General features: G+C 41.2%; 1 protein-coding gene across 2 annotated transcripts in view; it reads right to left on the bottom strand.

Annotated features, from left to right (window-relative positions):
* ABCB11 (ATP binding cassette subfamily B member 11) overlaps positions 1-27,815 on the bottom strand; it is a 90,727-nt gene that overhangs the window by 8,086 nt on the left and 54,826 nt on the right. For both annotated transcript variants that reach the window (XM_087919990.1, XM_087919989.1), the window contains 8 exons: positions 20,112-20,175; positions 18,498-18,633; positions 17,268-17,435; positions 14,494-14,598; positions 14,192-14,353; positions 10,806-11,009; positions 3,974-4,215; positions 2,864-3,020 (listed from right to left, as the gene is read on the bottom strand). In XM_087919990.1, the coding sequence (XP_087776116.1) occupies positions 2,864-3,020; positions 3,974-4,215; positions 10,806-11,009; positions 14,192-14,353; positions 14,494-14,598; positions 17,268-17,435; positions 18,498-18,633; positions 20,112-20,175 (1,238 nt within the window). The remainder of the gene's footprint in view (positions 1-2,863; positions 3,021-3,973; positions 4,216-10,805; positions 11,010-14,191; positions 14,354-14,493; positions 14,599-17,267; positions 17,436-18,497; positions 18,634-20,111; positions 20,176-27,815) is intronic.

Raw genomic sequence — 27,815 nt, 5'->3', positions numbered from 1 at the left:
ATGCTTTGTTTACTGTCTAACAACTTCAAGAGTTGAACGAATCCACAGTGCAGTATTAGGACTTGCACTAGAGTTTTGAAGTTTATGGTTTTGCCTCAGGTCAAAACATGTCAAACAAATCCTACTGGCCAATGTCTCTAAACAGAGGATTCTCCAGTGTACCATATATTTTACTGCATGTCTGGAATGGAATGGAATAGAATGGAAGGGAAGGGAAGGGTAGGGTAGGGTAGGGTAGTGTAGGGAATGGAATGGAATGGAATGGAATGGAATAGAATAGAATAGAATAGAATAGAATAGATAACTTTAATGTCACTTTAAATGTACACTAATCAGCATACATTAAAATGAAATTTCATTGCATACAGCTCTTTAAGGGTCACACCTCCAATACACACTAGATAACCATGACAAAATAAATGAAAGCGAATACATACATACATACAAAATTATTCATATACCCACATAAATTATACGACACAGAGAAACGACCCAGTCTAGTTCGGATGTATACTTGTACATGGCGAGAGAAACAAATCTTGTGAGTTTACCAGACTGATGGCATAGGGAACAAAGCCATTACAGAATCTGGAAGTCCTGCTAGAAATACTTTGAAACCTCCTTCCGGAGGGGAGGTACATATCACAGTTTGGGAAACCCTAACCCTTACAGCAACCGTTACTGCTGGTGTTCATTATAATGTGTATAATAGAAAAGGCTGCCATGAAAGTGGTCTATGGAGGATGGTAAGCACTGGTTCAGTTAAAGTGTGTGCATGTGTGCACGCGCATGTTGAGAAGTATCCTGCTACGAAATAGACAATGAACTGCTTGTAACCGACTGAAGTACTCAAGCCCGGGGCATTCAAAACAACATAACAAGGAAAAGCACACTTTCCGGAAAAAAACCTCCCATCCCCTGAGACTGCTTTAATTGTAAGGGGGATTAATAAAGGGAAATAGTTGTTTCTGCCCTCTAGGCACTGATCTCTCCCCATTTTGCTGATGGGGCAACTGAGCTGGGTGGCTAACTCTGCCAGCACTCCCAAGCAAAAGCACAATGAAACGTTGCTCCTGGCAGATTTGTCAGATCACAAGGGTAGGGGGCGGAAAAACACAGCTACCGTTTCTTTCTGCCCTGATGCAGAGTCACAGAAAGGAAATCTGTAATCCTGACCTAGAAAAAACAAAGAAGTTTGTACAGGACGTATTTAGATTTATTTGCTATTTTCGGTACAAGTCATTCTCACTTAACGACCGCTAATTGGGGTGAGACACTCCATCACCGAGCAATTCAATCCTGAAGGGAAAACATCAAGCGACCCTGCCCAATTTACAACATCAGTCCTGCTGCAGTTGTTAAGTGAATCCTTTCACATCATGCGACCACCACTTGCAGCTTCCTGCCTGACTCCCGCAATGACTTGATTTGTCATGAGACAGCTATGAGGGTGGCAAATGGTGATGATGTAACCACAGGATGCCGTGACCATCACAAATGTGAAGTGCCTGAATTTTGGTCACATGACATAAGGGTAATGCAACAATCTTAAGTTCAAGGACTGATCATACAGCTACTGTTTCAGCATGGTGGTTAAGTTTGAATGGTCACTAAATAGAGCAGTTGTTAACCGAGGACTACCTGTACCTCAGTTCTGATTGTATTTCTTGTGCACAACATTGGTTTACTTGTTGACTGTAATTGTTGCATGAATTCATCTGGTGTTTTGAGGACAATTCCATCCGAAAGTGACTTAAGAAGTTCTCTAACTGGAGGAATAGAATAAAATTGGGGACTGGTTGGCAGATTTTGATAAGGGACCAGACAAGCATTGGGAAGTAAAAATTATCCAGAACTTGAAAAGAGAACTGTTGAGGTAATTCCCCGTTAGGAGAATGAGTGCACACAGGGAGACGTAGTAAGAGTGGTGAAGAATAACACACAACCAGCACACAGATACACTGTATAGTAAAAGGTAGGTTTTACTTCCAGTAAAATGGTTAAGCAAAGTTCAACAAACAGTCCAAGCCATTCAGGGTTAAAGCAGTCAGTTTTCAGTTCAGGGATAATCCAAAAACAAAGTCCAGTATCATAAATAGTTCAGTAAAAGACTCACATCAAATCCAAGAATAACGATGATCAGTAAAACTCAATAGGGAAATGCAGGAACAGCAACACCCTCAGAAACAACAGAACAGAACAACCCAGGTTTGTGGCTCCATCTTATGGCCATTTGAGGAACCACACCCAATTACAATTTTAGCATTCCCTTAAAGTAACAGTATTAAAATGTCTATCCTGGTTTATATATTTTCTAACCCAACTCTTAGGTGACTTACATTCCTAACAAGAACATTTCATTAAAAATCTACCATACGTTTCCAGTGCAAATTGATAGGTAGATGTTTTTTAATTTCCCTATCCAGGTTTGAGACATGATGTCTACCCCAGGGTCACACAGCTGGTTACTGTGCCCAAGGGTGGATTAGAATCTGACTCTTCCTGCTCCTAATCTGGCACCTTACCTATGACACTAAGCAGTTCTCCTTGGGTATTATGTCTTCTGGGATCTAAAGGACAAAAAGAGTCAAGCCATAATCAGTGTCTAAGAGCAAATATTATACCATTCAGCCTTGGCACTAGAAAGCCTCACTAGTGTCCTAAATATGTAATTTGCTCAACACTGAGCTGACATTTGTGCCCCCCAGTTATATACCAGGACACTTTGCTCTTTTCCCCTTAGTTTCCTGGCATACAGAACACTGTAATCTCGTCTGCTCGAGGGTGGCAGAGGACTGTCTGACCTTTGGATCTTTCCAATCCTACAATTATGTGATTCGAATAACAGCAATTATTTTCTTACCCATTTTTCTCCGACGTCACTGTACACACTGATTTGGGGAATCCGATCCACCAGCTGAAAAAAACGGGCAGCTGCTATTTTAGCCTTGGCATAATTGGGGGTATAAGAGGATGCTTTTCCCAAAGCCGTTCCACTAGTTACAATGGAGGAAATCACCCTGAAATTGGAAAAAGACATGTCTCAATTTGCAGGACACTTTATATATATATATATATATATATATATATATATATATATATATATATATATATATATATGTATGTATGTATGTATGTATGTATGTATGTATGTATGTATGTATGTATGTATGCATGCATGTATGAAAAAGCCTTGTTGAATCAGGTGAACAGTTTCTGGTTGGGTTTTCATCCAGGATCAGCAAGTTGGGATTGAGAAACTGACAAGTAAACATTAGAGCCCTCCCCACTTTTTTTAGCCTAGTCTCCAGAATTTGATTTTAAATTATATGTTAACATCTTGGCAAGGCCACACTTGGAATGCTGCATCCAGTTTCAGTCTCCACGATGTTAAAAAAGATGTTGACACTCTAGAAAGAGTGCAGATAAGAGCAACAAAGATGATTAGGGGACTGGAGGCTAAAACATATGAAGAACGGTTGCAAGAACTGGGCATGGCTAGTCTAGTGAAAAGAAGGACCAGGGGTGACATGATAGCAGTATTCCAATATCTTAGGGGTTGCCACAAAGAAGAGGGAGTGAAGCTATTCTCTAAAAGCACCTGAAGGCAGGACAAGAAGCAATGGGTGGAAACTAAATCAAGCAGAGAAGCAACCTAGAACTAAGGAGGGATTTCCTGAGAGTTAGAACAATTAATCAGTGGAACAACTTGTCTCCAGAAGTTGTAAATGCTCCAACACTTGAAGTTTTTAAGAAGAGATTGGATAACCATTTGTCTGAAGTGATGTGGGGTTTCCTGCCTAGGCAGGGGGTTGGACTAGAAGACCTCCAAGGTCCCTTCCAACTCTGTTATTTTATTCTATTTGCCCATTTGCACATCTACCTCCAGTCAGATATTTGTAACAATATGAGAATTCATAGATTCCGTTGTGTTTAAAGAAATGGTACCTACTGAATGTAGGAGGGTTCTTACCTAAATACGTAGCTGTAGTGAAGTCCTTCCTTTTCGACTAAAAATCCTCCGTATCGGTAAGAGACAGAATTGGCTATGAACAAAACACACTGGGCAAAGCCATAACAAACTCCGTAAACGTTTGCTTTTTTAATAGCCGCTCTGTAGGGGACTTCTAGCTTTTTCTCATAAGCATTGATAAAAGTTTTCTCCCTTCCAATCCCAGCTATGGTCCTAATATTTGCAAGGGCTTCATTGGAAATCTGATCCCCAAAGAAAAAGAAAAATCTGTTAAGGATTATACAAGGTTATACAAGGTTTATCAACGATTGTATATAGGCATTTCATTTTAAAGAACTACAGAATTGTGGTTTTCACATATTAAAGTGGGGGTGCCATGACTTCCGAAGTAGGAATCGGCAAATCCAAAGCAAGCAAATCATCCACAGCAGGTTCAGGTGGTCTCTATGGAACAGCAAACTAAATACTAATTAATTTATTGTCAAGAATCTGACTCTTGACAGAAGAATAAGTCCTGATTGTTTAAGATGACCTCCCAGTTATAAGGTAAGCCTGCTAACCTCAAAGGATAATGAAGATAGTCTTTCTTTCTTTCTTTCTTTCTTTCTTTCTTTCTTTCTTTCTTTCTTTCTTTCTTTCTTTCTCTTTCTTTTCTTGCTCCCTCCCTCCTTCCCTCCCTCCCTCCCTCCCTTCCTTTGTGAGGATAACTCTAAAAAGTAGATAAGTGTAAGTCAAAGTGGGCAGAGCCAGAAGAGGGGAAAATCCGGTATTTGATTTCAGCTAATTTCATATTTAAATTATGTTATATTACTGTTCACGAAAATATTCCCCATATCTTTAAACACGTTTCCCTTCCACCTCATTCTATCACATGTTGGGATTGCAACACTCTTGCCATTTCCTTAAACTGGGGAAAATGTCTTATTGAATAGACATGGGGACCATTTGGGCTGGCTTTGCCCTAAATAGCAATAGCACTAGACTTATATACCGCTTTATAGTGCTTTTACAGCCCTCTCTAAGTGGTTTACAGAGTCAGCCTATTGCCCCCAATAATCTGGGTCCTCATTTTACCCACCTCGGAAGGATGGAAGGCTGAGTCCACCTTTGCTTCTAAAACCTGGTTTTTTTTTTATTCTGCTCCTCTATCCTTCATTGGTTGGCCTCCCAAGAAGAGACCAGGCCTACTTTCCGGCTGCAGCCAAAACTGAATTAAGGCTTGACACAATGTTAATTCAAGGACTATAATTATTCTGGAGATGAGTTTTCCTATTTGGGGCAAGACTATTATTGTAATTGGTAGCATGTGGCACGAACTCTTTCATCTGGGTAAGGTTCAGGCCATCCTGCATTACAGGCATACCTTGTTTGTTTGCACGTAACCTTGTCAGACTGTGGTTGACTTGCCCTGCTCATTCTGTTCTCAAGTTGTTAGCATTAGCCAGGAGCGTGCCTGCTCTCTTTCAGGCTCACAAAGGTGTTGTTTTCATATCATTTGCATTTTCAGAACAGCTAAACCAAGCCCCAGGCTCATAAAGGTGCTCTCCAAACACCTTTCCCTTCTTCGTATCGTTATGCTGAAGTATAATCAACCAAACACAAGCTAGACAGCCATTTCCCAGAAGACTGGCTGGTACCAAATTTGTCTGAGAACAAATATATCCTTCGGAATTCAGGATACAGTGTTTAAACAATTATATCATGTAACACAGCTAAAAGGAGGAAGGAGGAAATGAAATTACATTCAGATCTTATGGTAGGCAAGATTTCTTTTTGGCATCCTTATTAATATTATTAAGGATGTAATTATTAATTACATTAATTATATATTAATAATTGATTAAGGATGTAAGGGGGCATGCATAAGAGCACCAATGTGTCTACCATCCCTGTCCTAACGTCCCCTTTTATTGTTACCCATTTCATGTACTAATAATCACGTTCCTAAATTATATATGTTATCTAAAACATGCTTGACAAAACAAATAAATAAAATAAAAATAAATATTAAGCTAAGCAATGGTTAAAGTTCCTTTACAGGTGGTCCTCGACTTCCAATCTCAGTTGCGTCCAAAATTTCCATTGCTCAGCAAGGCAGCTGTTAAGTGAGTTTTGCCCCACCTTACGACCTTTTTCCCCACTGTTGTTAAGAGAATCACTGCGGTTGTTAAGGGAATCAAGCAGTCGTTAAACAAACCTGGCTTTCCCCCCATTCGCTTGACGGAAGCCAGGTGGGAAGGTTACAAATTGTGATTTCATGGCACTAAGAAGTTGCCAGGAGGCCTGAATTTTGATCACGTGACAATGAAGATGCTGAACAGACATAAGTGTGAAAGATGGTCATAAGTCACTCTTTTCAGTGCCCTTGTAACCTTGAAAGCAGGGGTGGGATTCTACCAGTTCGCACCTATTCGCTAGAACCGGTTGTTAACATTCTAAGCAGTTCAGAGAACCAGTTGTTAGAAGAAATTGCTGGCCTAATCCTGTAAGGAAGGCAGGAACGAAACATTCTGGTGTTGCTTACAGAAACTGCCTCTCCGTTAACCTTATTACATTCTTGGAAGGACTAGACTTCCTGGAGTTTTTTTCCCCTCCTTTGCTGGTACTTTGCTTGTGTGGAGTGACCATTCAAAGTTACAATGGCACTGAAAAAAGTGACTTATGGCCGTTTTTCATACTTGTGACTGTTGCAGCATCCCCACAGTCAAGAGAAGCCAAGTAAGGAGATGCATGCCTCGTTGTGATATTGAGTTGGTCAAGCCCAGCCAATAACATGACGACCAAGTCATGTCCACCCAGTCACATGACCACCAAGCCACACCCACCACCTAAGCCATGCCCACAGAACCGGTTATTAAAAATTTTGAATCCCACCCCTGCTTGAAAGGTCATTAAACAAGTGTTTGTAAGTGAAGAACTACCTGTAGTTTGAAAATTGTTCTATTTCTGCCAACGCCCATCTTTTCTTAACAACATGGGATTATTCCTAACTGCTTTTCAGCATGAAGAGTGCATGAATGAAGTTATCCAGTGGCACGATTTGTGACAAAATCACTCTATTTCCTAGATGGAGACCAGTGGTGGGATTCAATTTTTTTTATTTGCAGTCCTGTGGGTGTGGCTTGGTGAGCATGGCAAGGGAAGAATATTGTAAAATCTCCAGTCAAGAGGTGGTATTTGCCGGTTCTCCAAACTACTCAAAATTTCCGCCACCACTTCTCCAGAAGTGGTCAGAACCTGCTGAATACCACCTCTGATGGAGACATTGGCAGCAAATTGTCTCAAACTATTTTGAATTTCAAATCTACATTTTTAATTATTCTTGCCCTGTTTAATATTGTTACATTCGGTTTTTATGCGTTTTAACATTTGTACGCCACCCAGGGCTTCTCTCTCTTAAGGGAGACGGGTGGTTTCTAAATGCGAGAAATAAATAAAATAAAAAATTTATGGATTAGGGCTTACATTTCAAAAGTTTTAGAAGCTTTCAGGTTCAGAAAGTTGTTTTAGCTCTCTTGAAAATATTGTACGTCGGTGTGCGGAGATCATCTTTATCAGGAACCCAGTGAGGACAGGTGGGAAATTATATCATTATAAAGCTATTTCATTTAGATATAACATTACAACAAATAACTGTTTTCTCAATAAATGTTAATTGTAATGCTGTTAAAAATGAATGAAAAATAGATGAGCAGAAAGATGGCATTTTGTCCATTATTTGTCCATTTTGGCATTAGTGATTCTCTTTTTTCCTCTGTGTTTTTATTGATCAAATGTTGCAGACTTGCTGGAACCAGTCTAATGCAGTATTAGAAGAAAAGAAGCAAAATGCCGGACAGGAAACTTTTAGGCCTTTAGCCTCCTCTAGGAAGAGGTAAAAAAAAACAAACAATGTGCATTTTTACAAGAGACTCCTTGACTTGTTTATGGGAGAAGGTGAGAGTCATATGCCATCTACGTAACTTATATTCCCAGAATTGCAAATCTTGGTATTCTTTAATGAATGCACATACTGCCTACACTGGAAATGCTAATAAGGATGGCATCCAACCAGCAACGAATGATTAAAGTGGGAACATTTAGATCCAAATATCATTTAGATACTGCTTCTTTCACTGGGATCTAGTCATTATCACATCCAAGCAGAATATTGTAGAACTTGAATTTATTTGCGACTATCAGGACCATGATGAAAAATAATTGAAAAAATATTTGAATGAGCAGAAATGAATAGATTGACACTAGAAATTAAAGAAAAAGAAGAATCTGAATATTATATGGTATGGGATTTGATTTAACAATGGATAGAAAATAGAACAAAACAGAGGTGGTATTCAGCAGGTTCTGACCAGTTCTGGAGAACCGGTAGCGGAAATTTTGAGTAATTTGGAGAACTGACAAATATTACCTCTGATAGGAGATTTTGCAGTATCCTTCTCCTGCCATGCCCACCAAGCCATGCCCACAAAATCTGTAGTAAAAATTTTTGAATCCTACCACTGGAACAAACTAAAAGGGATTAGATATACTTATAAAGTACATATAAAGTAATAAGAGGAATTAATGTAATAATAGATATATTGGATCTCATTTATACTACTTATATGGGAATGTGATTATGTTGTTAAGATGAATAAGAATATTATTAATAATGGATATGTAATTTGAAATAAGTACCTAATCGACACACAATTGAAATGGAATGGATTTTTTGTATATAATTTTTTTTTTTTAAAAAAAGGACTATGGTGGCCTGGTGGCTCAGTGGTTAAGATGCTGGGCTTGTCAGCTGGAAAGCTGGCAGCCTGAGTTCAAGACCTGAGTGCCACATGACAGGGTGAGTCCCGTCTTTGCCCCAGCTCCTGCCAAACAAGCAGTTTGAAAGCATGCAAATGCAAGTAGATAAATAGGCACCCACTTAGGTGGGAAGGTAACAGTGCTCTGTGCTGTCATGCTGGCCACATGACCATGAAAATGTCTTTGGATAATGCTGGCTCAATGGCCTTGAAACAGGAGATGAGTTGCAACAACTAGCTAAGTAAAATTTGCAGGGGCTCCTTTATCAGGATTATACAGCACTTAGACTGCAAGGCAAAAAGATATACTGAAGGGCCCAGGGGCACAAACATGGCACCTCTCTTGCACTTCCTTGAAGCAGCAGCTCCCTGTCTCAAGAAAGGAACAAGAAGTTTGGATGAAGGGAAAATGTGACAATTACATTCAACAGTAGGTTCCACTTTTCAGAATAAAAGTACAAATGACAAGATCCTAAGACATGGGTTGGTATCGAAGGCCCCGAGACTTTTATAATAAGTGAGGTATTTTTAGTTGTTTATGTTAGTCTTTGCCCCGGCCGTGACTAAATAGAGAAGTCTCTTTTGTTTTCTTGGCAATGTTTCAGGTGGTTTACCACAGCTTTCTTCATAAGACTGAGGGAAAGGGACCGGCCCAAGCTTTCAGGTTTAAGGCAAGTATAAACCTCACCATTTCCTGCTTCCTATGCCAGCATCTTAACTATCAGACCAAACTGGTTCTCGGTCAATAATTACATAAATATAAATACAGATGCTTCACAACTTACAACAGTTTTATTAGTGAGTCATCAAAGTTACAACGGCACTGAAAAAAGAGACATATGACCAGTCCTCACACTTATGACCATTGTAGCATTCCCCATGGTCACGTGATCAGAATTCAGATGCTTGGAAAACTGTCTCAAATTTATGACGGTCGCAGTGTCCCGAGATCCTATGATCCCCTTTTGCAACCTTCTGACAGGCACAGTCATTGGAGAAACCAGATTTCACAACCGTGTGAGTCACCTAACTTCAGTGATTCACTTAACTACTTTGGCAAGAATGGTTGTAAAATGGGGCAAAACTCCCCTAACAACTGTCTCGCTTAGCAAAGGAAATTTTGGGCTTCGTTGTCATCATAAGTCAAGGACCACTTGTACTGCACATCTATGCCTTCAGAAATTAAAATCAGTGAACATCCAAATTTCAAGCGGACAAGGACCTCCCATTGGGTCGGGAGAGAGCCCATATTACAAGATTTGAGAGGGTCTGTCCTTGAATCTGGTTTGCCACAGGTGCTTCTCAGCTGCAATTTACAATTTTCCCACTTCATAATAAAAGTGTTTTTTCAGGTTTAGAAGTAGACACTTTGAAGTCACAGATTCTCTAAGGAGCAAGTCATCTTCCCAACAATAGAAATGGTAACATCTGGGAAGCTTTTGTTCTTAACAAGCTCTCTTTATGTGTATAGCACAGGGGTGTCAAACTCAAGGCCAGCGGGCCGGATCTGGCCTGCAGGATGCTTAGATCTGGCCCATGGGGACAGCCTTGAAACAAGCGAAGGACCGGCCCGCAGTGCCTCTGACAGTGAAAATGGGCTTCCAATCTCCATTTTAGGCTGGGACAACCTCCTGCAACCCTCTGCCAGTGAAAACAATGTTCGGGAGGGCCGCATGCAGTTAGGGTTAGGGTTGCATGCGGCCCTCCCAAACTCTGTTTTCACTGGCAGAGGGTTGCAGGAGACTGTCCCAGCCTAAAACAGAGATTTGGAGCCCGTTTTCATTGGCAGAGTACTCAGGCCACCCCAAATGGCCCTAACACAAGTGATGTCAAGCTGGCCACACATCCCCAGACCACACCCATCCTACCCGAGGTCAAACACAACCCTGATGCAGCCCTCAGTGAAATCAAGTTTGATACCCATGATATATATATAGAGAGAGATACAGATATAATTACCTAACAAAGGCAATTGCTTGAGCAGTTATTCATCGTCTCAGTCAGTTTTAAGAGTAAAACAGAAATAAAGCCATTACCCTTCCAGTAGCTTCCATCGCTTTCTTGTCCTGAGATGCAAAGCCTACCAGCATTCGAGACTGCACCATTCCTGACAAAGCCAAGAAAGGCAAGAAGCAGGTTATGACTAAGCTGAGTTTCCAGCTGAAGTAGAAAGCGATAATAATGGACACTCCGATATTGGTGAGCGAGTTCACAATCATGCCTATCTGTGTGCCAGTTGCCTAGGAAAGGAAGGAGATCAATCAGTCAATCATCTGCAGCTTCTCTGACCAAGCTTGGCTCTACAGATACCATAGAGGCAACACAATATTTCATTGTATATGTCCCACCGTCTGCCTTACTCCATTCTGTTACTCAGTCACTGACATAGAAAATCACTGCATTTGTTTACATGAAAAGGAGTGAGCCATTTTGGCATCTATCTCAGATCTCGGAGTATCTTAGGCTGGCCTTATTCTCTCATGAAAAGCATGAGAAGTGCCATTAGTTTTTAGTTTACTTTATTGTCATTGCACCTCCTACAACGAAATCAGTGCACATCATGAACATGAAAATAAACACAAACAAACATCCTTCACCCTCCACACATTGAACCGGAAACCCCCAACACCAGACCAACATTGCACTATACAGCAGAATTCAAAAGAGCTACCGCCCTGGGATAGAAGCTGTTTTTCAACCTATTTGTCCTTGTTTTTATTATCCTGTACCGTCTGCCAGATGGTAATAGTTCAAAAAAAAGGGTTCCCAGGATGAGATGGATCTTTGAGAATGTTTTGAACTTTCTTAAGGCAGCAGGAGCTATAAAGCTCTTCCAAAGAGGGGAGAGGGCAACCAATGATCTTCTGGGCAATGACACTAACCCTCCGGAGTGCTGTCCCATCAGCCACTGTGCAATTGGCAAACCATACAGAGGTGCACTATGTTAAAATGCTCTCTATGGTGCAGCGGTAGAAGGTCACCAGCAATTTCTCATTCAGTTGTTGTTTTCTGGGAAGCCACAGGTGGTATAATCTCTGCTGGGCCCTTTTGACCAGGGCTGCAATGTGGGCAACCACATTAGCAGCAAACTCTGGAAGAATGAAAAGGTCATGACTTCCATCTGACCTACTGCCAGCTCTTTTTATTTTTCTCACCTATGTACAGGTAGTCCTCAACTTACAGCAGTTTTTTTAGTGACCATTCAAAGTTACAACGGCACTGAAAATAGTGACTTATGGCCATTTTTCACCCTTAGGACCTTTGCAGCATCCTGATGGTCATGCGATTTACATTCAGATGCTTGACAACGGACTCATATTTATGACGGTTCCAGTGTTCAGGAGTCATTTTGCGACCTCTGACACGCAAAGTCAATGGAGAAGCCAGATTCACTTAACAACCATGTTACTAATTTAATAACTGCAATGATTCACTTAACACAGGGGTGTCAAACTGGCGGCCCACGGGCTGGATGAATCATGCGCAGGCCACGCTCACCCCGGTTCCACAAAGGCAAAAAATGTTGTGATACATCAAGCGATATGATCGAGTTTGATGTGGCAAGAGAAACCATAAAATGAAACAAGTTCACTTCACAAATTTTTCACTTAGCAACATAAATTTTGGGCTCAATTGTGGTCGTAAGCTGAGGATTACATATATCCCAGACAACCTCTTGTTTTTCTAACTGCAAAACAAGCCCATCAGCTACAACTTCACTACTATTTATATTCTTTCTCTGCTATATTCACTGCTCTGTTTTATTCTTGGTTTTTCAACTTGTAGTAACCTCACAAGAGGGGTAGCAAAGGCAAAATTGGTGTAAAGTCATCTTTACGATGGCGGAATCGCCAGCTAGAGTAAAAAGATAGTCTAGCTTGGAATGGCTCCAGAGCAGTGGTGGGATTCAATTTTTTTTTACTACCGGTCCTGTGGGTGTGGCTTGGTGGGCATGGCAGGGGAAAGAATACTGTAAAATTTCCAGTCAGAGGTGGGATTTGCCGGTGCTCTGAACTACTCAAAATTTCCACTACCGGTTCTCCAGAACTGGTCAGAGCCTGCTGAATCCCACCTCTGACTCCATGGGAAGAAAGCGGCAGAGGCCAGACTCTTGAAAGCTTTATCTGCCTGTTCCTGAGAGAATACAGTTAGCCTGGCAAGACTCTTGTAAATAAATAAGTGGTCACCAATAAAGAAACTACTTTGGTCTACTCACAGTATTGTTCTGGTTCCATGTGTCTGACAATTACTGATGTAAACAGAATGTTTTGCTCCCAACTATCAGACCAGAAGCGGAGCTTCAAAGGGGAAAACATAGTTTTCCCTATGTGTGCTACAGAAGATGACTAAGGAAAGTGTGTGGGTTGGGTTTTTTTTCTGAATAGGTTGTAGTGTTCTCCTGCCAGGGAAGATAAATTTCAGTAGACTTCAATAGAACTGATGTCCACGCATCTTCAAGTTGCCAAAGTTGAGAAACACTGCGGAGCCCGGGCGTGAATGAATGAGCAAAGACAAAGGCCTTATATTATAGAAAGTATTGCTCCAAAAATTGCAGCTGATCTTTGCTTCTCGTTCATTTTAACACCCAGTTCTTGAAGACTGCTTTGTGCCCTTGGATGGGCAGATAATAATTTTACCACTGGGTTTTAATGGCTAGCCTTGTCTCCTCTCATTGTTTTGCATGATTGTTTTGATGAAATCATAATTTTAAATGTTATAAAGTTGCTTTGAGCAGCGGCGTTTGCCGCAGAAAAGCAGGAGAGAAAGGCTTCATAAAATACGTCGGAATAAATCATGCAAGCCTTCCACCGGCTGATGAAAAGGCTATAATGAAGATACAGATTTACAGCTGCAATGAGAAGTAGGGCCTTAAATGCTTCAGAGATCTGAATGCCGTGTATTCATAATGCCTTGGAAGCTTCTTGTTTTATCACATTAATAATTATAAATATACTGGATATTGTGTCCGTGGCCAGGGGTGGGCTGCTGGGGGCTCGCAGGGGTTCGGGAGAGCCCCTAACTAAGACTCTGTGCAGTTTGGAGAACCCCCAAATCCCATTCCTGGCTGGCCCCACCCACCCCGCCCCTCCCCTCCCAGGAGTCCCCACGTGGCCCGTTTTGGATGTAGGTAAGTGCAGGGCGTGCATGGAGGCTCGGGGAGGGTGAACCCCCCCCCCCACTGTGGTGCAGGAGGCCAACTAGGCCCCATCATGGCCATGTCCACCTAGCAACCAGGGAGAGAACCCCTTGCTAAAATTTTTGAAGCCCACCCCTGCCATCCCAGGAGGGACTCAAATTATATACTCTTCCTTTATCAGGTTTCCAAAACACCCGCTTGCTGGCAGCAATCATTATCTTGCTTCATTCTGAAGCAAATCATACTGGATGGTTTGTGAGACGACTATTAAATAAAACCTCTTACCCCTTGAACTTGAGAGGCATCCGTTGCTAGTCTCGTAGTCAAGGCCCCTGGGCTGTTTCTATGGTCATCAAACCAACCAATTTCTTGGCCTAACATCGCCTGGAAGCCAATTTTCCTTAAGCGTCGTGTAAGCAATTCTCCGGCCTTTGCAAACGTATAGCCCTGCAAGGGGTTTTGAACAAGTGTAAACCTAAGCATCTGTCCACATGTACAAAAGAAGAAGAACACAAGGGAAGGGGAGGGGGAGAGAGTAGCAAGGGAACGGGGCCCTCATGCTGAGAAGACTATTTGGTTGTCATCACCTGCAGGAACTGGGTGAAGAACGATACGATTCCAACAACCACAAAGAGCAGGCAGACACCGTTGATCTGAGCTCTTTGCTCTTCTTCATCAGTCACGGAAAAGGTCTTGGGGAAAGAAAAGGAAGTGCTGTAAGATTAAAGGTAAGTTTTTGCACAAGGCAGTTGAAAGCGCACGCTATTGAGTTTTTGTTCAGTATTTGGGCCAAAAGGTACAGTGATGTAGAAAAAAAACCACATGCTTGTGTAGCCTAATGCCTGTTCCTTTCAGCATGGTGTTTGAAATGGTTAATCAACAGGGCTGGCCATATCATTAGGTGTAAAGAATAAATATCAGGCAGCAGAATCTGAGTATTAATGTTTCCCATGCTAGTCACGTTGTGCTCGAGGCCTTTCTGGGTTGAAAAGATTAGCTGGGGACCTCACCGTTGCCAGGGGATGCCCAGTTGGAGGCTTCTGCTGTCCCCAGCAGGAACTGGAGCAAAGGATGGGAGCTGTGATGACCCGGAATGTAACACAAATGTAACAAAATCCAAAATGTAAATAAATGTCCTTTAATGTCTCCAACTTGGCCCCACTGTTCAATTATTCTCAGTTGGAGATCAAAACTTACTCAAAAGTAGTCTTCAAAAGAAAACAATGCAGTCCGAACTTAATGAGCAGACAAAGGTCAAATAAAAAACCAAACAAACTACAATGACAAAATTTCCACAACAGACCAGGATAAGTAATTACCAACTTCAAGGAGATAACAAGGCGCAGTCTATTGGAAGGATGCCAACCAAGATAACTTCAGCCCAAAATAAAACAAGCTTTGCTTCTGGCAACGCTGTGTTGTAATCGTCTCTCTTATATACTAGCCTCCCCAGCTGCAACCAATGTTGAGGATCATGGTTGCTTCCTCTCTTGTAAGCCAAGTTGTTTCCTTCTCCGTTCCTCCCTGCGTGTCCTAAGATGAAGAAGGGATGGGCCTGGTTCTTCCTCTGACTGTCCATCCGGCCTCTGCCCTTCCCCAGTTTCCTCCACAACCTCCGGAGCCACACCTCCACTCCCTATTGGCTGTTCCTCCTCTCTCTCAGAGTTTGATTCTATCAAGGGCATGACATGAGTTCAGTCTCATGGCAGCAGCTGGGTCCCGAACATGGGCATCCTAACCACGTGAACCATCATGCTCCTTCCATGCTAGCAACTATCTTGTTTTCCCCTCTTTCTCTCCTTCCCAGTTTGAGCGCACCTTACTTAATGTGTATTATCCCATCCTAAATATATCCAGTTTTAAAAGTGAAAGTTTGTTCAACCAGTGCTGTAGTTCCAGGAAACCTAACACTGCGCCCTCCCCACCCCCTTATGAAATATATCAGAAGAAATGTACATCTGTTGAGAAGGCAGCAATCTAGGTATTATTAGTAAGTGGAAAGAAAGTAATGCTGCATCAGATAAAGCCATGCAGCTCTGAAGAGGTGTAAGAGAGAGCAATAAAAAGAACAGAGAATCAGAAAGTCACAAAACCTTTAAAAGTCTAACACCTATTAATGGTTCTTCAGAGGAGAACCCAGCAGGATGAGGTCAAGTTTTTCTATTTTTCCCCCTTTCTTTTCTTTGGCAACTATATGAATGAAATTGTCCCTGAATCCTCATCAAGTTAAGCGGAGACATTTAGCAAAAGTACTAGACTTATATATCATTTTATAGTGCTTTACAGCTTTCTTTGAGTGGTTTACAGAGTCAGCATACTGACCCCACCAATCTGGGTCTTCATTTTACTAACCTCGGAAGGATGGAAGACTGAGTCAACCTTGAGCCCTGTCAGGATCGAACTCCAGGCTGTGGGCAGAGTCAACCTACAATGCTACATTCTAACCCCTTCACCACAGGGGCTTCTAATTTGCCATTTACTCCCCACTTGCCCATTTACTCACTGGGGAAATAATAAATAAAATAAAAATCCATGTCTAATCCCACCCCCTTTTGAAAGCTTTAAAGGAAAAAGGAAGTGCTAGGAGCTCTAATTATACAAGTCTTGCCACCTGCGGGTCAATTGGCTCTCCCCCAAACAAGCATCTCTAACATCTTTGTGCACAGAGATGGAAAAAAGTGCTGAACTGTGTTGAGATCAGAGGCATGATTGTTTCCTCATGTGCTAAAAGCAAAACTGACAGGGAAAACCAGCCTTCAGATAAACAATATGCAACAGGCTTTTCCACAGAATTTTGAATTGCCAGCTACATTCCAGAGACTCATTTTGATCTGGAGCTCATTAATGAAACAGTCATATCTTCTATTCCTTGTTTCCCTAGAATACTGCTGGCAGGATAACAGGGCCTGCTTGGAGAACCAGTCTTAAACTTGTCTTCAGAACATGTCATTGTTTATACATGGGCACAGTGGTTAGATTTCCCTATTGCATCAAGGAACATTTTTTAAACAGTGGCTTCTTAGATAAGCCACATGTTAGGCAAGATTCTAGCTTCACCCTGAGCGGTAGGCCAGAGTTTATAAACTATGGGACGAACCAAAGAAACAGCATTGTAGCTTAAAGCGATGTGTGAATTCATCCAATAATGGCTTGTGAAAATTTTGTGAAATCTTTGAGAGGGGGGAGGGAGGGAGGGGGAGAGAGAGAGAGAGAGAGAGAGAGAGAGAGAGAGAGAGAGAGAGAGAAACTCAAAATAACAGAAAGGAAATTGTTATGTCAACGTTGCACACCACTTCCTATACAACATAGGATGCTCAATATCATTTATTGCAAGGCAAAGAACACTCGTCATTGGACCTACTCCAAGAATTTGACTGAAGAGCAAGGCATAGAGAGGGTTGACTGCCCCATTGACCCCTGCCCCAAGGGATCCAAGCACCATGTAGGGCCATTCAGGAGCATTGTACTTCAAAATCCTGGTCACATTAGCAGGTGCGACTTCTTCCTCATCCTTTTCATGAATTTGTTCCTTTGGAAAAGGAAAGAGAGAAACATTAGCATTCAAGACTGTTGATACCAGAGGACAACAGCAAATGGCTTTCCATTACCTCCCCTTCCCCACCCCCGCGCCATTTTTCCTCAGGATTAAATCAAAAAGAGAGGGGAAATGAAAGCAGCTTCCAACATTATGAGGCAAAGTCTTTGCCTCTTTCCTGCATGCTGGGGGAATATCCCACGCACGTACATAAAAAGGTGAGGATGGGATATAGCAGCCCAATGCTACTTTTATCATTTTTATGAAGGCCTCTGGAGCAGCAGACATCTCTGCCTCATTATAGATCTTTAGATTCTGAGGGAATCACTTCACAGTATTCCTGACAAAGGTGAGGTTGTCAACACTTCTTTCAGCAGGAGGGACTCCCATTTAAGTGCAGCCACCAGGAAAGCCTTTTCTTTGTCCTTCCCCACCCAGCTTCTGACTCCCCTGGGATACAGGAAAGGGTCTCTCGGTTGGATTTTAGGCCTTGAGCAAGCTGTTTCCTAAATTGATGTGGACCTACATCGAGCGTTGAGGTGGCCTAGAGGTGGAGCTCTCGCCTCACAATCAGGAGGCTGTCAGTTCAATCCCAGGTAGAGGCAGATACTTCTCTTTCTGGGCACAATAATGAGACTATATCAGCTGAATGTAACTCCGCATTGGCGACAGGAAAGGCATCCAGCCAGTAAACACTCAGCTCCATTCAGTTGCCCTGACTCCACCATGTAAGGGATTATGGTGTCATTAAAAGAACATGATGATGATGATGTGGACTTATATTGTGTAGACCTTTAATATCATCACGCACTCTTTGTAGTCAAATTAATAGTCGAAATTAATATTTTATTCCAACCCATAACAGTCACTAATCTTGTCATTGCTACGTTTGAACCAATTATATTTTCCAAAGACTCTTCACTGGATGCCTCCAGGAGAACGGCTTGCAAACATTTGGTCCCAACAAAAGTATCACTGAGGCCAGGTCTAGTATAATGAGATGGGAAGAGACTTAAAACAGAAGCTTCTCTTGGTCTTGCAGTGACTCTGACTGACCTTGATAAATGGCCTTTCATCTTCTTCATAGTGAGATATGCTACAGTTGCACTCTGAATAGGATCCTACAATTGATGCTGGATGGTCAGGGACTATGTTTGACAACTGAGATCTGGAACGCTGTCGAAGAGATGCTCTACGAAAGAGAGAAAAGTCCAGTCACACTCTTGTCTGTCTCAGGAGTTCAGGAAATGATGCATTTGTTATATAGTTTTATTATACACTATAAAATGCCGCCATGAGCTTTGTTCTGATGCCACTGCTATATTCTTATTGCATCTGATATTTGAGATTATGGTTCAGTTTAAGTCATCAGTTTAAGAGCTGCGGTGGTGCAGCGGTTAGAATGCAGTACTGCAGGCAACCCTGCTGACTGCTGTCTGTCAGCAGTCCGGCAGTTCGATTCTCTCCGGCTCAAGGTAGACTCAGCCTTCCATCCTTCTGAGGTCAGTGCACTGAGGACCCAGATGGTTGGGGGCAATAGGCTGACTCTGTAAATTGCTCAAAGAGGGCTGTAAAGTACTGTGAAGCGGTATATAAGTCTCAGTGCTCTTGCTATCCACAGACCCAGAGTATCTCATTTTTCACACAAAAGAGTGACAAAAAATCCTCAAGGCCAGAAAAAAAGGTCAATACACTTGAGGAATCCACTTGGTATGGCAGCAGTCCCTTTCCCCCCCCAGTTTTGCACAGAAAGGAACCTTTTCTTTAAAAATAAAAGAAGGGAGGTACTGCATCTATAAACATTCCTCCTTTCAGTATTAATATTAAGGCACACAGCCTTAATATTTATGGTCTCAATTCATGATAGTTGGCATAAATGAATTTTTTAGTTCCATGCCCACGTCTCTCACACATCTGCAACTTAAGAGAGGATTTAAAAAATCCCTTCAAAAAACTCCATTGTCTATGTGGGCAGAGAAATTGGAAAGATCAGGTTACCGTATCCAGGGGGAGAAGACATCACATCTTTGCCATTTCTTGGGCCAGGGCTCCATTGTCCCAAAATAAAACTTTCAGATCCCCCAAATAAATTAACTTTTTTAAAAATTTACAATTTAGGTGGCTAAAAGCCATATAATTTGAATTATTTGGGGTTTTGAAAGTCTAAAAGGATTTCTGATCTACGATATTTTTGTTTGCTTTCAAGGCAATGCCTGTAGGTTATATATTGTCATATTTCATCCTTATATGTCCTAGATCTAGTATCTTTCCAATTCCTTTCCTTTTCCCTTTCCTTTCCAATGGTCCAAGAAGAATTCAAAGGAAATACAGATGTGGGTAGGGGGAAACCAGACACTTTTTTTAGGATAACATTTCCTGCAAAATAAGCCTGAAAACCATATTTGACATTCCCTTCAACATATCATAAAATGGAAGGGGGGATCCATTATTACCAACATTATCTTTATTCAGAACCAGAAGCTTCCGATTCTGTACTTGTAAAGAACAAAGAAAATTTCACTACATTATTTATAGACATGGGTATGGATCTACTTCCTTTTCTAACAGATTCTCTTAAGTTTCAAACCTTCACACAGCCAGATGTTATCAAATGTTTTGCCATATGTTCTTGTTTAAATTCTAAGATTATTTTGGATCAATCAGGCTTACCGCAAGCTTGCTTGATAGCTTCCCCTGCTGAAAGACTGCATTTTTTCAAGTCTCGGGTCAGATACTATAAATACAATAATAGAAGATTTATGGCAACAGTCAAAGGTAAGAGAATCCAAGAGAGAGAAAAAAAATCTAGTCAAGTAACATTAACTTCAAGGAAATCTGTGATGACCCAGGGTGGGATACAAAACAAACACAGTCACAGAAAACAGGTGAAGCCCCTTTTATTCCTTCACTTTGCTTCCAAGCTCCAAATATCTTTGATGGAAGACAAAAAAAACTCCTACACAGTTACACAGAGAAGGAAAAAAGCAACACAAACCAGGCAAGATAAAGGCTGGAGGACGTCCACAGATAACACACACTGGGAAGGATGCCAAACTCAGAGAGGAACTATAAACTGGAGATATTTACACAATTTGTTTCCAGTGTTTGCCAGTACACAGGTCCGTCCTCTTATTCAGTTGTGACACCTGCAGCCCATGAAGAGGATCAAGGCCCTCTCCTCCTGAGGAGACCATGTCTCTCCCTTATCCTCTTTCTCCCTACGTGCCCTAGGATGGATAGGGGATGGGCCTGGATCCTCCTCTGACTGTTCAGCCGGCCTCTGCCCTTCCCCAGCCTCCTCCACAACCTCTGGAGTCACACCTCCACTCCCTGTCAGCTGTTCCTCCTCTCCCTCAGAGTCAGTCTCCACCAGGGGCATGACAAAATCTGTTATAAGACTGAATGTTCCAAAGATGCTTTTTCCAGAAGGCAACTAGACTTTCTGGTTTTTTTTTTCTTTGAAGACATTTTGCTTCTTATCCAAGAAGCTTCTTCAGCTTTGACTACATGTTGGGGAATGGAAAGATTCATATTCATTCCCCACCTTCCACTCTGAGCTGAAGAAGCTTCTTGGATGAGAAGCAAAACATTTTCAAAAGAAGAAACAAGAAAGTCCAGTTCAGAAGTGATATTCAGCAGGTTCTGACCAGTTCTTGAGATCCGGTAGTGGAAATTTTGAGTAGTTTGGAGAACCGGCAAATCCCACCTCTGACTGGAGATTTTACAGTATCCTTCCCCTGCCACGCCCAACCAAGCCACGCCCACAGAAAATGGAATCCCACCACTGGTCCAGTTGCCTCCTGAAAAAGCCGGACAACCATGACCTGGATGACTGAGAATCTCCATAGACTATAAGACTGAACATTTCTGTATGGTACTTAACACGTGCATCTCCAGCCTGGTTTTTTTTTTCCTGATCATTTAAACAGTTGATAAAGCACCTTTTAAGCTCTTCTCACTTGGCAAACAAGCAGTCATCTCTTTTCCATATGGCAATTTTCATAACTTACAGTAACACTGAACTTTCTACAGAAATGTTAAGAAGACTAATTGTCTTCTGCTCACCAGGAGCAAAGGTGCAGAGAGATGCTGTTCATGGTTGCATCATTTCATGTTGAAAGTAGCCAACTGGGTTTATTTAAGCCCTCCCCTTTACCAAACTATCATTACAAACTCACCACAAGAAAGTCAAGAGGAAAGTTAATGTCATGCCCCTGGTGGAGTCTGACTCTGAGGAAGAGGAGGAACAGCCAACAGGGAGTGGGAGTGTGGCTCCAGAGGTGGTAGAGGAGGCTGGGGAAGGGCAGAGGCTGGCTGAGCAGACAGAGGAGGACCCAGGCCCATCCCCTATCCATCCTAGGTCACGCAGGGAGGAGAGGACCAGGGAAAAGCGAGGTCTACTCAAGAGGAGATTACCATGATCCTCCTCCTTGCAGGTGGGAGCTATGTATATAAGTTTGCAACTGCGCTGTTGGAATTGCTGAAGCCAATTAGTGTTCACCTTGAAAGAGGCTTATCTTTGTTGGAGTTCTTCCCATGGACTTTTCTCAGTTATTTTCCTAGAGTTTATAATTAGTTATCTTGGCTTGCTTTAGAACTCTCATCAATGCGATTTGTTTTGATTTTCTGTTTGCCTCATTATTTACTTTTTGTGACATTATTTACTTTTGCCTAATAAAACAGTGAAGTTAAGTTGAAGGCTTTGCCGGACTTTAATATATGTTTTGGGTTTTGGGTTATTTTGAGTGACTACGGGTCATCACAGTTAATCTAATACCACTCCATGTTTTATATGGAGAAAAAATTTCTTCCCTCTCAAATGGAACAGCCCGGCACAAAGTTTGCCTGTTTTCTTTGATATTGTTAAAATAAAGCCTATTTCCAGTGAGATATTTGATAATAGATTTCAATACACAAGGAAGAACCCTGAACAGGTGGTGCTAAGGTGCTGCTAGTGACGTTAATAAACAGGTAGTTGTTAGGAGCAGAAAGTCTGCCTCATCGTGAGCTTCTGTACCAATCAGATCCTGCACTATAAATGTAAATAGTTGGAGATGGGTTATCATTGGAAAAAGGCAGCTGTGGTTAGAATGAACATTGCAAGCTAATTCAGCTCACTATCAGGAGTTCCATCCTGACCAGGCTCAAGGTTGACTCAGCCTTCCATCCTTCCAAGGGCACTAAAATGAGGACTCAGATTGTTGGGGGCAATAGGCTGACTCTGTAAATCACTTAGAGAGAGCTTGTTAGTGTTTGGGGATAAACCCCCGAGCTGAGTGCACAGCAGCAGTCAAGCCAGACTGGCAAATGAGAGAGAGGCTGGGCCCAAGAGTATACACACACTTGAGACAAATACACTGTTTGTGGTTTAAATAGATATTTAATTCATACAGAGATTAAGAATAGTCATTCAGTCCATATGTCAGTATCCAGTTTATCTATCCAGTTATCAAGTCCATTAACAGTAAATACAATGTCTTTATCTGCTTATAATCTTCTCCTTCTGATACCTTTCTCACCAAGACAATGCTGAATCCCTCAGCTCACCAGTAAACAGTCCTTGTGTTCAGGTGAAATGGTATCTGGCAAGTACAGTAGCCTCCAAAATAAGCAGATAGACCTTCCAGCACACAGCAGACCAGGAACAGTAACCAGGTGCATCCAGAAGAAGGACCTCAGACAGTTGCATCCAGAAGCCGGCTATTACGCTTTTCTCCTACCTATATTGCTGCCTGGAACCGCACCCACAATGACATTGCAGTTTCTTGTGCTTAAAGCTACATAGCACTTAACTCTAGGTTTACATACATTTATTCAACCCAAACCAGTTGGAGTATCCATATACCCAACATTCTCCCCTTTGGGTGATATAAATATATAACCTTTACATTCTAAACCCATATTTTTGACAACTCTCTATATGCTTAATAGCACCTTGGGCTTTAGTAAATGATCAGCTAGCATTGTCCTCCGACATGCAGTACTCCAGCTGTATCAATCTTACTCTGTACAGATTCTCTTACATTAAGATACCCCAAATCTGTATGTTTACTTTCTCTGCTTTAACTGCAATATTTGTGGCCATTTTAATTGCTGCCTGATTATCTTCATGTACAACTATAGGGTAATTTACAGTTATACTCCATATCCTTCCAACATTTGTTTGTACATAATCAACTCAGTACACAAAAATGATAAACAGGAGAATTCTGCCTCCATAGTAGACAAACTTATATGTGCTGTTGTCTAATTGACTTCCAGCCAATTAATGTCTTACCCAGCATTATGGCTGTTCTCTGAAGTCGACTTTCTTGTGTCTCTTCTGCTGCAAAAACTAGCATCTGCATAAGCACTCAATATGAGATCACCTTCTGTTCTAAATACAGTGCAAGGTAATGTACCTTAAGATATCTTAGGATTCTTTTCAATGCTATCCAGTGACATTGAAGTGGGTCATTATTGTGCCGAGCCAGCTTGATTAATACTAAAAGCAATATCTGGCCTTGACCAATTGCTAATATATGATAAGCTACCAATCAAAGATTGATACAGTTCCTTATCACATTTGGGACTTTGAGCATCCATTTTGCAAATATCCTGACTCATTGGAGTCTTTGCAGGCTTACAAAGTTCCATCTTATAATCCATTAGCAATTTTCGATATCTTATCTTCCTGAGATATCCTAAACCCTTTCTGTGTTCTCAGTATATTTAAACCTAGATATCTTTTATCTCCCTAATTGCTTTGATTTTTACTTTTTTCATTAATGATGAAATTATTTCATTTGCTTCATCATTAGTCTTAGTTATCAGAGCAATATCATCAGTAAACAATAAATAATAATCGATATCTTCCCATTCTTTTCTCTCTAAATAGACATGGGTCGGCTAAACCAGCTTTAAAAACCCTATATTGTTCAGTTCTTTTACAATATACTGGTTCCATTCATAGCCCGATTGTTTAAGACCATAGAGGCTCTTCTTTAATAACCAACAATCATTATCATTATTATTGTCTCCTTAAATCCATTAGGCCTTTTCATATATTAATAGTATGTCTCCAGTGAGCATGCAAGTAAGCAGTTTCCACATCTAAATGGTTAACTATATATTTCTTGCTTGCTGCCCACACTAAGGCTGCCCTTAAAGTTGCTGCTTTCAGACTAGGTACAAATACTTCATCATAGTCTTTTGCACTTTGTCTAAAACCTTGGGCTACCAATTTTGCCTTATGGATTGTATTTCCATCCTTGTCTGTTTTTATTTTAAAAATCCATTTGCAGCCAATGGGTTTTTCATTACTAGGTAATCTCACATTTTCATACACCTTCATATCCTTCAGAGACTTCAATTCTTTTTTATTAATTGCTGCATACCACTTTTTCTTTCTCTTTAGAAGGATATCTTTTAATCTCATCCACAGTACTTGGGATTCTATTTTCCTGGCACACTGTATTAGCCTGGTATCTATCAGGGCGGCTCAGATACACGGTAGTTCTTCTGGGAATTTCAGGGCTTGTTAAGTTACTACCTGCCCTCATCTTGCTCAGCTATTTCTTCTATTTCTTCTTCTATGGGCACTATCTTCCTGTACTTCTTCCTTTACAGTTTTCTTAAAGTTACAGGGATATTTTAATGGGATTTTAGATTCAATAACCACTTCTGTTATTGCTATCCTGCTCTAACTTATCCCATCCTACGTGCTCTAGAAATTGGGCATTGGCACTACATAACACCTAGATGTGCCTTTCTCCCAAAATCTATATGCCCTATGGTTAGCTTGGTAAACCAATCGAAGAATAATTGTTTAGCTCTCTATGTTGCCCTTTACGCCTGAGTTGTGCAGGTGTGGACATGCACTCCATGCTGGTGCACCAAATGTGTGCAGGTAACTCAGATCAGGCTTCCTGCCATGCCACATGGTGAATGGTATTTCACCAGTGGTTGAGTTAACCACGTTATTTAATAAATGATTAGCACACATTGTTGCCTCCCCACAAAGAATCAGGTAACCCAGAATCAGTTAAGATAGTACTGGGTCATCGCCTGCAATGTTTGGCCTCGCCTTCTACAAATGCATTGTGCTGTGGTCTGTATGGTAGATGTCTTATGAGCTATTCCAGCTGCTCTTTAACCTATTCTGAATTTGCTATTTACAAATTCCGTGCCATTATCTGTCACCAGGTTTCAGTTGCCGTTTAGTCTTCCTTTCTGCAAACTTTAACCAGTTGAAGAAATGTTGATATGTTTCAGTTTTGCTTTTCATTAAGTAGCAAAACCCATATCTAGAGTAATGGTCCATAATGCTCAGTATATATCGAGCACCCCCATACTGGGTTTCTTTTGGACCTATAATGTCTGCAAATACTACCTCAAAGGTTCTGTGGTTTTAAAAACCATTTAGCCTATTTGCAGGCAATATTTTACTCTTATCTTCACAACAGACATTACAACGCAAATACTTATCACAGGGCTTTAACCTTATTCCTTCAGATAACTCTACTGTACGTTTTAGCATTTTAAAATTTACATGCCCCAAACGTCTATGCAATAAATGGATACATTCATCATGAGGCTTGGTATTATTAAATACAGTTTGTGCCTCCCCTTTCTTACTATCATGTAAGACATACAATGTTCCATTAAAGCTGCAGTTACCTTTTGTTATCTCTTTCCAGTATGCACTATTATTTTTCTTTCATATCACAATTGCTAAACATGGCCAGTTCAAAGGATTTCTTTGGCTTCTTTACATCCTGGCGTTTCCTTTCTGCAGAATCTGCCAAATGTCCTTCTGCCTCCACAATTAAAACACTTTTTAATTGTGTATGCCGCTGAAGATAACTTCTCTTCTTCCGGGGTGCTTTACTTACACAGCTGGTTTCTCTCAGGCTTTGAAGATAATTTCTCTTCCTTATGTTTATCTTCCCTCAGCTGTTCGCTCACTCCTTCTCCTGGCTTCCTCTAATAGCCTGCCGGTTATCTCAGTTACTGATAAACTGTCTTTTGGCAATACCTCCAAAGCAGTCACAAAATCATCATAGCTTCGATCCAGAGAAGACAATATGATGTATACTTGTTGCAACTCATTAAATACAAGCTCTTTTTCTTGCAGTTGTTGAAAAATGCTTTTCATACAGTTTAAATGAGTCAACATGTCTCCATTTATCTCAAGATGTGTTCTAAACAGCTTCCGTGTAAGATTGATATGAGCTCCTACACTGTCTCGAACATAAATCCTTTTAAGACTATCCCAGCAGTCTGCAGCATTTTCCACTCCTCGGATATGAATGAGTTGCTGGTCAGACAGGGTAAGACCCATGATGCACAAAGCCTGCTCATTCTTTCTTTCATAGTCCTGTATCAGTTTATAATCCTCTCTTCGTCATTAGGATTTAAGTTTGATACATCTGGTGGGTTTGTAATTATGTCCCACAAACCTTCTCTTCGTAGCAGTAAACTACACTTCAGTGACCATGAAACATAGTTTGTTCCATCTAGTCTGGCTATCATGGACAGACTTGGCAAATTTACTTGTGCCATTGCTCTGGAGAAAAATAACTATTTAACAAACAGTTTGTCTTTACAGCAATGTGTAACTCTTGACCAAACTCTCACTGGTATAACCTGGTTAGCTAGACTGTGCACACTGCTGGGCCCATAACCAATGTTAGTGTTTGGGGATAAACCCCCGAGCTGAGTGCACAGCAGCAGTCAAGCCAGACTGGCAAATGAGAGAGAGGCTGGGCCCAAGAGTATACACACACTTGAGACAAATACACTGTTTGTGGTTTAAATAGATATTTAATTCATACAGAGATTAAGAATAGTCATTCAGTCCATATGTCAGTATCCAGTTTATCCATCCAGTTATCAAGTCCATTTACAGTAAATACAATGTCTTTATCTGCTTATAATCTTCTCCTTCTGATACCTTTCTCACCAAGACAATGCTGAATCCTCAGCTCACCAGTAAACAGTCCTTGTGTTCAGGTGAAATGGTATCTGGCACAGTAGCCTCCAAAATAAGCAGATAGACCTTCCAGCACACAGCAGACCAGGAACAGTAACCAGGTGCATCCAGAAGAAGGACTCAGACAGTTGCATCCAGAAGCTGGGGCTATTACGTTTCCCCTCCTACCTATATTGCTGCCTGGAACCGCACCCACAATGACATTGCAGTTTCTTGTGCTTAAAGCTACATAGCACTTAATCCTAGGTTTACATATTTATTCAACCCAAACCAGTTGGAGTATCCATATACCCAACAGAGCTCTAAGACACTATGAGGCAATATATAAGTCTAAATGCTATTGCTTTTGGGAAGGGAAGTGCTTTTCAGAACATTAGGTGAAGACAAAAAAAATGCTTTAG

The sequence above is a fragment of the Pseudonaja textilis genome, chromosome 1 (assembly GCF_049901715.1).
Source record: "Pseudonaja textilis isolate UNSWEBS1 chromosome 1, rPseTex1.2, whole genome shotgun sequence".
NCBI classification, from domain to species: Eukaryota; Metazoa; Chordata; class Lepidosauria; order Squamata; family Elapidae; genus Pseudonaja; species Pseudonaja textilis.
The sequence above is the reverse complement of the archived record's forward strand: the minus strand, read 5'-3'. Positions and strand labels throughout refer to the sequence as shown.